This window comes from Belonocnema kinseyi, chromosome 5 (genome assembly GCF_010883055.1).
Source record: "Belonocnema kinseyi isolate 2016_QV_RU_SX_M_011 chromosome 5, B_treatae_v1, whole genome shotgun sequence".
NCBI lineage: Eukaryota > Metazoa > Arthropoda > Insecta > Hymenoptera > Cynipidae > Belonocnema > Belonocnema kinseyi.
In genome coordinates, this window is record NC_046661.1 from 146,082,824 (window position 1) to 146,098,890 (window position 16,067).

At 21.6% G+C, this 16,067-nt stretch overlaps 2 protein-coding genes across 3 annotated transcripts in view; one reads left to right on the top strand and one right to left on the bottom strand.

The window, feature by feature from the left end:
- Positions 1-14,123, bottom strand: part of LOC117172320 (exportin-5) — a 68,882-nt gene extending 54,759 nt beyond the window's left edge. The window contains exons 1-2 of the mRNA XM_033360104.1: positions 14,005-14,123; positions 5,020-5,252 (exon numbers count right to left, since the gene is read on the bottom strand). The gene's annotated coding sequence lies outside the window, so the exon portion shown is untranslated. The remainder of the gene's footprint in view (positions 1-5,019; positions 5,253-14,004) is intronic.
- LOC117172319 (nucleoporin Nup37) overlaps positions 5,227-16,067 on the top strand; it is a 22,730-nt gene continuing 11,889 nt past the window's right edge. Inside the window, exons 1-3 of one of the 2 annotated variants that reach the window (XM_033360103.1) lie at positions 5,227-5,438; positions 10,349-10,516; positions 14,017-14,214. In XM_033360103.1, the coding sequence (XP_033215994.1) occupies positions 10,367-10,516; positions 14,017-14,214 (348 nt within the window). In that variant the 5' untranslated portion in view covers positions 5,227-5,438; positions 10,349-10,366. The remainder of the gene's footprint in view (positions 5,439-10,348; positions 10,517-14,016; positions 14,215-16,067) is intronic. The other variant, XM_033360102.1, reaches the window with a different exon arrangement.

The following is a 16,067-nucleotide window of genomic DNA, read 5'->3' on the forward strand; positions in this document are numbered from 1 at the left end:
TTACATATAATAATTATTATTTTTCCAACCAAAAAACTAATTGATTACAAACTAGTTAAATTTTCTACAAAGCAGTTGAATTTTAAAATCAAAATATGTATTTTTAACAAAAAAAGTTATTTTTTTCTTAAAAATTGTAGAATTTGCCATCACGATTGTTGAATTTTCAACAAAAAACCTAATTTTCGAACCAAAATTGAACAGTTAAACTTTCAGTTAAAAAAGTGATAAAAAAAAAAGAATTTTCAACCAAAAGAGATGCATTTTCAACCAATAAGATTATTTTTCTATCACAAAAGACGAATTTCAAACTAGACATGAATTTTCGACTAAAAAAATCAATTTTTCACCAAAAATATTGATTATTCAACAAAAAGACGAATTTTCAACAAAAGGCATGAATATACAACCACATAGTTGAACTTTTAATAAAAAACTTTAATTTTAAACAAATTACTTTTTAAACTAGAAGATTAATTTTCTACCAAACAGGAGTTAAGAAAATTATTTTTCGTACAAAAGAACTAATTTACTACAAAATAGTTAAATTTTCTACAGAGCAGTTGAGTTTTTAAATCGAAAATATTTATTTTAAACGGAAAAGTTGATTTTTAACCAAATAGTGGAATTTTCTAAAATCATTGTTGATTTTGCAACTAAAAAAGATGAATTTTCTACGAAAAAAAGTTATAGAGACGAATTTTCTACAAAGCAGTTAAATTTTCTAATCGAAAATATGTATTTTGAACAAAAAAGTTCATTTTTAAACAAATTGTTAAATTTTCAAGTAAAAAAATATAAATTTTCATTACAATAATTGATCCTTCAATTTTGGCTGTTTTTGTTTTGGTTGAAAATAAAACTTCTTAGTTGAAAGTTAAACTCTTTTGTTAACCTTTTTTTTTTTGTTTAAAATTCATCAATTCCAGTTCAGGATTAAACTTTTTTTTTAATTAATTTTTTTAACAAAATTTTTGGATGTGAATCGATATTTTTTAGTTAAAAATTTAACTATTTGTTTAAAAATTCCGTATTTTGTTGAAAATTCATCTCTGGTTCAAAAATATAACTATATTTTTTAATTCATTTTTTCTTAGTAAATGAATTTCTTAAACTGATAATTTCACTATTAAATTTTTGGTAGAAAATTAATCTTTTTTAGTTAAAAATTAATTCTTTTTTCAGAAATTTATCTTCTTGCTTAAAAGTGTTTTTTTTTTTTGTAGAAATTGCATCTATTTGGTGGAGAATTCACGTATTTTGTTGAAAAATCTTTTTTGTTTATAAAAAATTAATCTTTTTTGTTGAAAATAATACTACTTAGTTGAAAATTAATCTCTCTTTTAAGACTTTTTTAGTTTATTATCATTTGTTAATGTTTTATTAGTTTAAATTTCATCTATTCCAGTTCAGGATTTATCATTTTTTGTTTTTTGTCGAAAATTAATTTTTTATTCCAGGTCAATTTTTTTTTTTAAATCAGGCAATTAAATTAAATTGCAAGCCATTATAATACAATGCCAATGTTTTATCAATAAGTTTTATTGAACTCAAAACAATTGTCAAGAACATTTTTACTAAAGTGAAAAAAATTATTCTGTAATCATAATCATATTATTTTTTTGTTTTTACTCTGAGGACAATTATAGGCAAACTATGCAAAGATTAGGATTATATTTGAAAATAATAGTAATCTAAAAAAAATCTGATTTTTTTAAAAAAGTTCAAATAAACCTTTTTAGATAGCAAGAACTAATAAAATTGTATATATTTGAGTTTAGTTTTTAAATAAAAAACATTTATTTTAAACGTTTAATTTTTAACAACAATAAAACTAATTTTCAAGCAAAAACGGAAAAGTTAAACTTTCATTTCAAAAATTAATTTAAAAAAAAATAATTTTTAACAAAATAATTAATATTTCAACCAAAAGAGATCCATTTTCAAATTTAAACAAAATATATTAATATTATTTCAAATAGTTAAATTTACAACCAAAAAATAGTTGAATTTTCTACCATCATAGTTGATTTGTTCATAAAAAAAATGAATTCTCTACGTAAAAAATGTATAGAGACGAATTTTCTACAAAGCAGTTGAATTTTTTAATCTAAAATGTGTATTTTTAACAAAAAGGTTCATTTTTAACCAAATTGTTAAATTTTCAAGTAAAAAATATAAATTTTCAATACAATAATTGAATCCTTATTCAAAAATGATAAATTTTTAACTAAACAGTTAAATTTTTTATCAAAATGCATTGTTTTGGTTAAAAATAAAACATCTTAGTTGAAAGTTAAACTCTCTTTTGTTCATTTTTATTATTATTTGTTAATATATTTTTTTTAATCCATCTATTTTAGTTCAGGATTCATCTTCTTTTTTTTGTTTGAAAATTAATTTTTTTAATTAAATATTTGGGTGAAAATCGACCTTTTTTTAGTTAAAAATTTAACTTTTTAGTTACAAATTCACGTATTTTGTTGAAAATTCATATTTTTTTTTTTACTAAATTATTGTTCTTGGTAAAAAAATTATTATTTTTGTTGAAAATTCAACTGTTTGGCATAGCTTATATATATTTTGTTAAAAATTCTTTTTTTTTGGTAGAAAATTCATCCCGGGTTCAAAAATATAACTTTTTTTTTTCATCCATTTTTTTCGTAAATGAATTTCTTTGGATATCAACTATTAAATTTTTTGTCGAGAATTCAGCTTTTTAATTGGAAATGTAATGTATTTTGCTGAAAATAAACATTTTTAACTGAAAATTTAACTATTCAATTTTTTGTCGAAATTTGACCTTTTTTAGTTAAAAATTCAACTATTTAGTTGAAAATGTTTCTTTTTTTTGTAGAAAAGTTATTTTTTGGTTGAAAATTGTTATTTTTAGTTGAAAATTCATCTTTTTAGTTCAAAATAATAATTTGTTAAACATTCTTTTTTTGAAGAATTAATTTTTTATAACAGAAAACATGACTATTCCATTTTTGCCTGAATGCTCATAATTTTTATTGAAAATTTATCTGCATATTTCGGTGAAAGTTAATTTTCTTCGTTAAGAAATATATATTTTTTTCTGAAAATGTAACTATTTCATTTTTAGTTAAAAACTGATCTCTTTAAGTGGAAACCAAAATTTAGAAAAGAATACAAATTTGTTTCAAAATGTCCTTTTTCGTTAAAAACTGAACTATTTAGTTAAAAATAATTTTTTTGTTTGAAAACTAATCTTTTTGGTTCATAAATCATCTATTCCAGTTTAAAATTCATCATTTTATTTGAAAATTCATCATTTATTTAATTGAAATTTCTGTTTTTTTGACAAAAATGATTTTTTTCAAATGAAAATTCTACTATTTGATTTTTACATTTTTTAGTTTAAAATTCAACTGTTTGGTGAGAATTCGTTTATTAAAAAAAATATTTTTTTTAGTAGAAAATTAATTATTTGGTTAAAAATTCATCTTTTTGGTTGAACTTTCTTTTTTAACTAAGAATTTCACTATTCAATTTTTGGTTGATAATTTATCTTTTTTAGTTAAAAATTCATTTTGTTTAAGAAATTTATCTTTTTGGTTAAAATTTCATCTTTTTGGTATAAGCTCCAACTATCTGGTTGAGAATTCACGTATTTTGTTGAGAAATCTTATTTTTTATTTGTAACAAATTAATCCTTTTGATTGAAAATAAAACTATTTAGTTGAAAATTACTATCTTTTTTTAATATTTTTTATTTTATTACTATTTGTAAATGTTTTTTGGGTTTAAAATTCGTCCATTTCAGTTTAGGATTTAACATTTTGTTGATGTTTTTTGGGTAGAAAATTAATTTTCTTGTTCGAAAATTAATTTCTTTGGTTGAAAATATAACTTTTTTTAATTCGTTTTAAAAATTAGTTTTTTTTTTGTAAATACATTTCTTTAACTGACAATTTAACTTAATTTTTTTAGTTTACAATTCATAAACTTAGTAGAAAAACTACCTCTTTATTTCTTGAGAATGGATTTCTATAAAAAAAAAAACTTTACTATTCCATTTGTTGCTAACAGTTTATAATTTTAGTTGGAAATTCATCTACATATTTCGTTAAAAATTTCTTTTTTTTACTGAAAATCTAATAATTCATTTTTGGATTTTAAGTTAAAACACAGAAATTTACAAAAGAACGATTTAGAAACAAAAAACTGTTTTTTTTAAACTGTTGAAATCAAACCTGGGACAGATTTCTTTCTCTCTAAAAATTTGTAAAATTCCCGGTCATTTCCCGATCCAAGGGTCACTCTTTTTATTAAAACGGCCAACAAGCATCCGTACATTCTCAATAAATGCCCTGTTTTTAATTTGAGTCACATTTAAATGCAAAAATTACAAAGAATTGTCTAGGTAACCTAAAAAGTTTGAATTTTTATAGAAAAAATTACGCAAAAAAAAAAAAGAGTGATTCAATAGTCGTGCAATATTGGATAATTTTGAATAATCTCGCAAATAGCTCAGATTTTAAACTAGAATTAAAAACTCTTTTTTCAATTACAAGAACTTTAATCTGTTAACGGAATTATAACCTCAAATTTTCAAAAAAAATCCCAAAAATCGTTTCCATTTTTCTTAAACTCCAAAACAAAAGGCCAAAAACTTTGTAAAAATTCACGCGGACCTAAATTTTAAAGGAAAATTGCATTTATCCAGAATTGAAAGGGAATAAAAACAAATATTTCGAGGTCGCAAAATCTCCAAAATACACCCTTTTTCGATTTTCACGCAACGATCATCGACGTCGTCTCCGAAGCGTCGACCTGTTGACGTTAAACTCCGATCTTTAAAAGTCTGATCGAAAATAAAAAATAGGATTCTTCACCAATAAAACCTTAAATAGAAAATCAAAATCCAAAAAACCCTAATTTATAAAACTCGTTCGAAAAAGAAACGGACGGGAACCTGGGGAGCAGATTGCTGGGTGATTTCGGCGTGCACGCCGACCATGCCTTGACAGAAGTCTATAAAATCAGAAAACTCACCCTGAATCGCGTTCATAAATCAGGAAATAGAAGAGGAAGTTTTTCGGCAACCCGATGAACCTCGAAGTCGATCCGCCACTCGTTGGTTTCCCAACCAACTCGACTTTTTTTCCAGAAAATACGGCAAATTCGATTTATTTACGATGATTTTCTTTCCACGACAAATTTTTCCTCGGGATGCGGCACGTTGGTAGTTGGTGAACAACCGCGCATGCCGATTCTATCGCCCTCTTCTGGTAGAAAATCGACAAATTAATTCTTCAAACATAACCCCTAATTTCTCTCCGAAATTGGGTTTTTGTACTTTTATCTGAGACTTAAGCGATTTTTTCGAACACTTTTGAGGAATTGGATGAAATATAAAGTGTTTAGATAGAGAAGAGAAGAATTTTTGTTAGTGGAAATTACGAATTTTAAAGGTGAGTCCAAATTTTTTGAAATGGGGTTATGCCGGTCCCGAGAAATAAACAAGTAAACAAATGTGTTTTTTGGAGGGAAAATAATGTAGGCGGGAGTAAAAAGGATTCGTGAATAAGAGGGATTTTTGGAAATTATACAATAATATTTTATTTTGGTGAAATGACCTTTTTGCTATTTTTATTTTGCCTTTTTTTGGCAGTTTTTTTGCTTATTAGGTATTTCATTATTTAGGATTTTTAATTTTATAAATTATCAAAATCCTTTATTATTTATCGCAGACTTCACAGTATTTCCTATATTCTCTTGTTTTCCACTTAAATGCGAACTAAATTAATCAAATCCATTAAGAACATCCAACTATTTTTAAATAAAAGTTTATTATTTTTGGCTGAAAATTAACTTTTTTTTAAATGTATTATTCTTAAATTCAACTCTAGCGTTAATTAATCGGATCTTCGATGTACACTATTTTGCAAATTGCATGGGATTGCAAAATATTGCATCAGATTGCAAAACATTTCATTATTTTTTGTCAAAAAAAAATCATTTGCTAGCAAAAAAGATGAATTTTCAACAAAATAAGATTAAAAAATAATAATAAAATGGAAAATATTAACAAAAGATTAATTTTCTACCAAACTAGATAAAATTTTTCAACCTAATAGTTGAATTCTGAACCAAAAAGATGAATTAAAAAAAATTAATCTTCTAAAACAAAAACTTTTTAACAAAATAGTTCGATTTTCCAGTAGAAGATATCAATTTTTACAATTAATAATCAAATAAAAAAATTTAGCTTTCAACTAAGTGGTTTTATTTTTAACCAAAACGATGAATTTTCAAAAAAAAAAGATTAAATTTCAATCAAAAAAGATTGATTTTCTACCAAAAAATATCAGATTTTTCAACCAAAGTTTAATCCTTAACAAAAAAGATGAATTTAAAAAAAATGAATCTTCTATAAAAAAAAGAGATCGACCAAAAAGATGAATTTTCAACAAAAAATATTATGTTTCAAACAAAAAGATAAGATTTTTCAACGAAATAGTTGAATCATAAAACAAAAAGTTGAATTAAAAAAGAAAATGAATTTTCTACTGAAAAAAAAAGAATTTTTGACAAAATATATAAATTTTTAACCAAATAGTTCAAATTTCCACTGAAAAATTTTAATTTTCACGCAAATAGTTGGTTAAAAAATAAATTCTTCTCTTAGAAAAAAAGAGAAATCCTGAACTGGAATAAATGAATTTTCAACAAACAAAAAAAAATTACATTTAATAATAAAATGAAAAAATTTAGCTTTCAACTAAGTAGTTTTTTTTTAACTCAATAGTTGAATTTAGAACTGAAAAAGATAAGTTTCCAACCAAAAATGAAATAGTTACATTTTCAGTTAAAAAAACAAATTTTGGTTCAAGAAATATAAATACAGATAGATTTTTAACTGGAAAAAAAGGTTTTAAAGCAAAAGGATTAATTTTTAACAAAAGCATTTTCCTTTCAACTAAGATAATAAATATTTAACTAGAATACTGGAATTTTCAATCAAAAAAATTAATTTTCAGACAAGAAGATTAACTTTTAAATAAAAAGATTAATTTTCTACCAAAAAAAGATAAGATTTTTTAACCAAATAGTTGATTCCTCAACCAAAAAGATGAATTTTTAACAAAGAAGATTAATTTTCTACCAAAAAAGATAAGATTTTTCAAACAAATAGTTGAACCCTAAATCAAAATAGTGAATTTTCGAAAAAAAAAGTAATCATCTACAAAAAAAAAGAATTTTCAAAAAATATATATTAATATTCTTCCAACAATTTGAATTATAAACCAAAAAGATGATTTTTCAACAAAAAAATTCATTTTCAAACAGAAAGATTAATTTTCTACTAAAAAAGTTCAGATCAGTTTTCAACAAGAAATGAAATAGGTAAATTTTCAACTGAAAAACTAAATTGTTGATCAACAAAAAGAAAATTCAATCAGAGTGGTGAATTTTCAACTAAAAAAATGAATTTTCGAACAACAAGGTTAATTTTTCAAACAAAAACATTAAATTTCTGGCAAAAAAATAAGATTTTTCAAAAAACATGCATTTTTAAGCTAATAGTTGGGTTTTTAACTAAAAAAGTTACATTTGAAAAAAAATGACCGGGAAAAACTGGGAAATGACAGTGAATTTTGGTTTTTTTGACCGGGAATTTTACAAATTTGTAGAAGAAAAATCTGTCCACATTCGATTTCAACAGTTTTTAAATAATTAGTTGAATTTTTATGTTTTTCAATTATGATATTATTTAGCTTACAATGCGTAATTCAACATTTTTTACTTTAAAATTTTTATTTCTAAGCTTATATTTTTAAATTAAGAATTTGTAAATGCTTTCTTTAACACTTGAAGAAATAAAAAATAAAATACTTTGATATTGAAAGTTTTGGATAAAAACATTTTTATTTAATAAATAAATTTTTTGAACTTATCTGTACTTTAAGCAATAAAAAGTGAACAAAAACGATTTGACAAAAAGATTTTAAATCAGTTAAAAATGGAAGAATTTTCAGATTAAATTGAAACCAAATATTTAAAAGTAAAGAATGTTTAACTGAATCGTTTGACATAGAAAACCTGGAATCGTTAAAATTTCGAAAAATGCTTAATTTGTGAGTGAAATTTTAAAATTTTGATGTATAATTTACAAATGAACATTTGTAGAAAAAATTTGAGTAATTTTAAGGGATATTTAGGAGTTTTAAAAGAATTAAAAATTATCTTGCAAATTTTAGAAAGTTTTCTTAAAATCTTCTGGAATCTTTTTTGAAAATTTTGTTTAAATCTTTGATAAACTTTGTAAATATTCTCTTAAAATAATTTTTCAAATAGAAAAATTATTTTTAAATTGTTGAATTGTTATTTAATTGTTATTTATACATCGAAATTGTGAAGAAATTTTTTTAAATTTGCAGGATTTTCTGAATATTGTAGAAAAAATTCAATTAATTTTGCAGATATTTAGAGATTCTGAAAAAATTGTCAAAATAATTTTAAATTGAAAATCAATTTAAAACAACTTCTAGATTTCTCAAGATTTTGAAGTAAAATTTTGAAGTTTTCCAAGGATATTTAAACTATTTAAAAAGAAAATAATTGAATTTATAATTTAAGAAGTGTTCAGTTTTAAAATGTCAATTTTTCAATATGTGATGTTTCGAGCTTCAAATTCCTTAAAATTATATAATTTTGAGAATTTTAAAGTTCATTGATTGACTTTTTAATTTAGAGTATTGAAAATGATAACGTGGATTTATATTTTTTTTATATTGAAAAATTTTAGCACCTTCAATTTTATACGCTTAAATTATTGAGCATTTGAATAAAACATTTTTTAATAAGAAACTTTTAAATTTCAATTTTAAAAAAGTTCTAAATTTAACAGTTCCACTTTGAGAGATTAATTTTCAATAAAAAAAAATATTTTTCTTCTAAAACACACATTTTGAACAAAATAAGTAAACCTTCAACGAAAAAATTAATTTTCTAAGTATCTAAGAAGAGATCAAATTTTGAGACAGAAACTACGTATTTTCATAATTAACTACTTGGTAAAATTTTTATTTGCGAATTCAACAATCTTCTGAAAAATTCTTCTTTTATGATTTAAAATGATACTTTTTGTTAAAAATTCATCTTTTCTGATTTAAAAGCCCACTGTCTTTTAAGAAATTCGACTTTTTAACTTAAAAACTTTACTCTTTTGTTGAAAATTCATCTTTCATAGTAGAAAAGTAATATTTCTTGGTTAAAAATGAACTTTCCTGATGAAAATAAACTGTGTTCCCAATAAAATTTTGTTTTGCTCTTTGTCTTGATAATTCAAATATTTAATTAAATTTTAATCTTTTTTTTTGTCTGAAAATTCGGCTATTTAATTGAAAATGCAGGTTTATATGTTAAAAATTCAACGATTGCTGAGTTTTGGTGAAGATTCATAATTTTATTTAAAAATTCATCTTTAGAGTAGAAAATTTAATCAGTTTCTTTTAAACTGAAAATATACCTATTCCATTTTTGGTTCAAAATTTATATTATTGATTGAAAATTTATCTTTTCTGTTTGAAAATGTAACTATATGGTTTAAAATTTATGTATTTTGTTGAGGATTCAACTATTTTGTTGAAAATTCTTCTTCTTTGCTTTATTTAAAACTTTTTTTTTATTTCAAATTAAAGTAGTTTTGATTTAAAATATCAAGAATTAATTGGTTTTGTTGAGAATTCATTTATTCAGGTTGAAAATTCAACTGCTTTGTAGAAAATTCGTCTTTTTGGTTTGAAAATTTAAGAATTTCTTATAAAATTAAACTATGTAGTTGAATAATAACTTTTTTGTTGAAATTTCTTATTTTTGGTTTAAAATTTTGTTTGTGTGTAGAAAATACGTATTTTCTGTTTGAAAAATTCATGCTTTGGTAGAGAATTCCATTGTTTGGTTAAGAATTAAACTATTTATTTGAAAAATTAACTACTTGATAGGAAGTGAACTCTTTTTTTTTTTAATTAATATTTATATTTATATTATATTTTGGATTAAAAATTAATCTTTTTGGTTACCGAGTCATATTTTTAGATTAGAAATTCCATAATTTGGTTAAAAGTTTATGTAATTTGTGTAGAATTTGTCTTTTTTGGTACCAAAATTAATCGACTTGATTAAATATTTTTCTCTGGTTGAAAATTTGGCCGAAATTCGAAACATTTTAGGCTCTCGGGTGAAAATGTGAGAACAAAATAAAGGGGAGTTTTATTTTGTATAAAAAGTGTTTGTTTCTTGTAATTTAAATATAACTATGATTTATTTTCATAAGTTATTTTTGTACAAAGTTTTAATAAATTAAAATGGATTTCAGAGAAATTTAAGTTAAAAAATGGACGAGGCTTTAGTGACACCTTGTGCATTCAAATTGACTTTTTCGAAGCAAATTTACCGCGTTGAGCTTTCACCTTACGAATGGTCTCAACATTTAATTTGCATCGCCCTAGATCAGGAAATCATTGTCGGCACGGTAAAATTCCAGGTAGAGTATCGAAAAAAAAATAGTTAATTATAACCATTTTTTTTTATTTTTAATATTAAATTCGTAATTTATCCTTTTTTACAAACTATACAATTTTTTAATCATGGATTTTGCAAACTTAATTTATTCATTATTAAATTTTTTTATTTATTTTTCAGTTTCAATACCTTTCACGCGAAGTTTAATTCTTTGTTTACTTTAATATTCCAGACAGAGCATTTAAAGTAAAATAAAATAATACAAAAAATTATCAAATAAAACATTTTTAATTGTTCAGCGTTTATTTAATTTTGGTCAGTAATTTTAAATTTTAACAGTATATTTTCTTATCTGTGATAATTTATTATTAAAAATACTTAAAAATTTTTTAAAATGAACAAATCTGAAAACGAAACCTTTTGAATCTTTCAGTTTAAAATTGTTTATATTATAAAGATTCTAATTAAATTAAATTATTCAGTTTTATATTTGAACTTTTTTGCAGTTAATAATATTCTTTTGTTGCAAAATAAAACTATTTAACATTACAATTATTGAAACTTTTCAAATTAAAAAGGTTAACATTAAATTCTTCCAAATCTGTAATTGTTCTTTATTTTAAAAACATTTGAATTGATTTTTTCAAACAAATCTGAATAAATGTTTGGTTGAATATTGAACTATTCCATTTTCTTGTTTTGAAATTTAATATTCTTTTGGCAAAAATTCAACTTTTTATTAAGAAATTTATATCTTTTTTCAATGATTTTTTTGTTGAAATTTCCACTTTTTGGTTAAAAATTCGTATTTTTGTTTAGAAATTTAATATTCTGGTTTTGAAATTCATTTATTTATTTAAAAATTAAAAATTTATTGTTTTAAATCCATTTTATTTTTTAACCGAAAATATAAAATATAACTATTCCAATTTTTGTTCAACATTTATTTATTTTCATTTCTAATCTTCGTAGATAAAAATTCATATTTTTGGTCGAAAATTGAACTATTTTATTTTTTTGTTGAAAATCCATATTTTTTATTAATAATTTAAATATTTAGATTTAAATTCATTTTTTGTAGATAATTATTTTTCTTGATTGATTTATCTTTTAGTTAAATAATGCATTTTTTGTTGTTGAAAATTGAACTGTTTTACTGAAAATTCTTTGTTTTGTTAATAAAAACAAAAAAGTGAAAATTTAACTTAATCAGTTTTGGTTAATAATTTATCTTTTTTATATATTTTATTTTTTATTTTATCAGCTATTTTTTCTAAAGTTAATTGTTAAAAATTAATTTGCATCTTGTTCGAAATCAGTTTTTTAAACTAAAAAACATAAATATTCCAATTTTTAGTTTGAAATTGATCTTTTTTGGTGGATAATTATTTTTCTTTTTTGAAAATTTATCTTTTTTTTTAGAAAATGCATTTCTTTGGTAGAAAATTAAATTATTTTATTGAAAATTCCTTTGTTTTTTAATTCAAAACTGATTTTTCGAACTGAAAATTTAACTTATCCATTTTTGTATTAATAATTGATATTTTTTAGTCGAAAATATCACTGTTTGGTTGAAAATTAATTTGTTTCGTTAAAAATTCATATTTTTTAGTCAAAAATTATTTTTCTTGGTTGAAAATTTATCTTTTTGTTTAAAAATGAATTTCTTTGGTTGAAAATTGAACTATTTTGTTGAAAATTTTTTGTTTTGTTGTTCAAAACAAAAAACTGAAAATTTAACTTAACCAGTTTTGATTAATAATTGATCTTTTTTAGTTGAAAATTCTACTATGTGTCTGAAAATTCATCTGCTTTATTAAAAATTAAAATATTTCTTAGAAAATTGATTTTATCAGTTTGAAACTTGAATTTCTGTAACTGAAAATTCAACTTCCATTTTTAAATTCACTTGTTTTGTCAAAAATTAATGTTTTTTTTTTGTAGATCATTATTTTTCTTGGTCAAAAATTAATCTTTGTGCTAGAAAATGCATTTTTTGTTGTTGAAAATTAAATTATTTTATTGAAAATTCCTTCTTTTTAATTAAAAATTAATTTTTTGAACTGAAAATTTAACTTTCCATTTTTTATTAATAATTTTTTTTAGTCGAAAATATCACTGTTTGATTGAAAATTAATTTTTTTATTTAAAAATTGATCTTTTGGTAGTAAAATATTTTTCTGGTTTAAAAATTCATTTCTTTAGTTGAAAATTGAACTATTTTGTTAAAAATACTTTTTATTTCATTTCAAGTTAAATTTTTTAACTTGAAAATTTATTTTCTTTAGTCAATAATTGAACTATTTGGTTGAAATTTCATTTATTTGGTTAAAAATGTATTGTTTTTGCTAGTAAAATATTTTTCTTGGTTAAAAATTCATCTTTTTTCTTGAAAATGAATTTCTTTTTATTCAAAATTAATTTTTTTAACTGAAAAGTTAACTTATTTATTTAAAGTATAATTTCTTTGTTTTTAAATTAAAAATTCAACTATTTCTTTGAAAATTCATCTTTTTTCGTAGAAAATTAATCTCCTTGATTGAAACTTGATCCTTATGGTTGAAAATTTAAATTTTTATCAATAATTCAACTATTTAGATAAAAATTTATTTGTTTTGTTACAAATTCATATTTTTAGAGCAGATAATTATTTTTCTTATTTGGAAATTCATTTATTTAATTGAAAATTGAACTATTTTGTTGACAAATACTTTATATTTCAATTAAAAATTAAGTTTTTCAACTGAAAATTTAACTTATTCACTTTTGAATTATAGTTTTTGAAAATTTGACTATTTTGTTAAAACTTCAATTTATTTACTTACAAATTTATTTTCTTTAGTCAATAATTTAACTTTTTCGTTAAAATTTAATTTATTTTGCTAAAAATTTATTGTTTTTGGCAGTAAATTTTTGTTCTCGGTTAAAAATGTATATTGTTGCTTGAAAATCTTTCTTTTTTTAATGTAAAATTCAATTTTGTTGATAATTTATTTGTTGTTAATTTTAAAAATCGATTTTTGAAACTGAAAATATAACTAACTGTTCCATTTCTGTTTCAAAATTTATCTTTTTTAGTTGAAATTTGATTCAAAATTTGTCTTTTTTCTTTGGTCAAGAATTAATCTCATTGATTGAAAATTAATTTTCACAGTTGAATTTCGAAAACTTACAACTGGAAATTCTAGAATTTTAATATTTTAAGTATAAAATAGAGCTGAAAATTAAACTTTCCTAGCCAATTAGAAATTACAACTTTAAATTTTTGTAAATATGTAATTGTGTTTAGTTTTGAAAACTTTTAAGTAACAAATTTTTAAATCTTAGACAAAACCTTTAAAAACCTTTAATTGAAACAAATTTTTAATATTTAAATTAGAAAATTATTTAATTTTGAATAATGAACTTTTAAATTATTCTCTTGTAAAAGCTGTGATTAAGCTATAATTTTAAATTGAACTATATACGAAAAATTGAGGATACTATTGAATTATTATATATTTTTTTTACTTCAATTTTCAGGAAGAAGACGAAATTGTCGATGATATTCTCTACACTCCTCTGAGAACTTTCCACCACGAAACTCGAGTTCATGCGATTGCCTGGAGTCCAGAAACGTCGCTGAGCGTTGTTCCAAAAGTTGTTTCGTTTTGCATTGCTGGTGCAGATTTTAAAATTAGAAGATACACTAGTAATTTGAGCGATTTTAATACCTACGAGGTATTTTTTTTTTAATTATTTAACCATCGAAACGTTCACTTCTGTTCTGAACATTTATTATTTTGTCGAAAATTTAATAATTTTGTTTAACAGTCATGATTTTTGGTTAGAAATTCAACTGTTTTGTTAAACATTCTTTTTTTGGGTTGAAAATTCAACTATTTTTATAAAAAATAAGACATTTTTTGGTTGGAAATGTCCTTTTTTTTCAAAATTCATATTTTTGGTTTAAAAATTCAAATCTTTTGTTGAGAATTTTTTTTTTTTTTTTATAGTAAATTTTTGTTTTTCTGAAAATTTATTTTATTTGTGTGCAAATCTATCATTTTGTCGAAAGTTCATGTATTTTATTGAAAATATGTCTTTTTTACTCGAAAATTAACTTTTTGCTGAAAATTCATAATTTTTGGTTGAAAATTCAAGTTTTTTGTAGAAAATTCGACTCTTTTATTACAAATAATTTTTTTCTTTGATGATAATTAATTTTTTAAACTGAGAATGTGTAACTTCCCTTTTTTTCTTAATTTTTTTTTGTTGAAAATTTATTTATTTTGTCGAAAATTCATCGTTTTTGTAAAAAAATTTGTTTTTATTAAAATTCAACATATCTTTCTTGGTGAGAAATTCAACTGTTTTGTTAAACATTCCGTTTCTTGGGTTGGAAATTTAACTGTTTTTATCAAAAATAGACATTTTTTGGTAGCAAATGAACTTTTTTTTTGAAAATTCACATCTCCATTTTTGAATTGAATTGAATTTTCAACCAAAAATTATGAATTTTCAGTAAAAAGTTATTACTGAAAATTCATAATTTTTGGTTGAAAATTAAACTTTTTTGTAGAAAATTCGACCCTTTTGTAACAAATAATTTTTTTCCTTTAATGAAAATTAATGTTTTAAACTGAAAATATAACTTTCCTTTTTTCCTCATTTTTTTTTAGTTGAAAATTTATTTATTCTGTTAAAAACTCGTCTTTTCGGGTTGAAAATACATTTTTTTGTGTAAAAAATAGACGTTTTTTGGTTGCAAATTAACTTTTTTCGAAATTCAAATCTTTGGCTTAAAAATGCAACTCTTTTGTTGAGAATTTATCTTTTTTTGATAGTAAATTTTTGTTTTTTTGAAAATTTATTTTATTTCTTTGAAAATCTATCGTTTTTTAGTTAAAAAAACAAACATTTGGATTTATATTAATACAATTTGTTGAAAATTCATGTATTTTATTGAAAATTTGTTTTTTTTTGCCCGAAAATTAACTTTTTGCTGAAAATTCATAATTTTTTGTTGAAAATTCAACTTTTTTGTAGAAAATTCGACTCTTTTATTACAAATAATTTTTTTTTCTTTGATGATAATTAATTTTTTAATCAGAGAATGTATAACTTCCCTTTTTTTTCTAAATTTTTTTTTAGTTGAAAATTTATTCATTTTGTCAAAAGCTCGTCTTTTTGGCCGAAAATTAACTTTTTACTGAAAATTTATAATTTTTGGTTGAAAATTCAAATTTTTCGTAGAAAATTCGACTCTTTTGTAGCAAATAATTTTTTTTTTCTTTAATGAAAATTAATGTTTTAAACTGAAAATGTAACTTCCCTTTTTCCCAAATTTTTTTAGTTGAAAATTTATTTATTCTGTTAAAAACTCGTCTTTTCGGGTTGAAAATACATTTTTTTTGTGTAAAAAATAAACGTTTTTTGTTTGCAAATTAACTTTTTTCGAAATTCAAATCTTTGGCTTAAAAATGCAACTGTTTTGTTGAGAATTTATCTTTTTTTGATAGTAAATTTTTGTTTTTTTGAAAATTTATTTTATTTGTTTGAAAATCTATCGTTTTTTAGTTAAAAAAACAAAC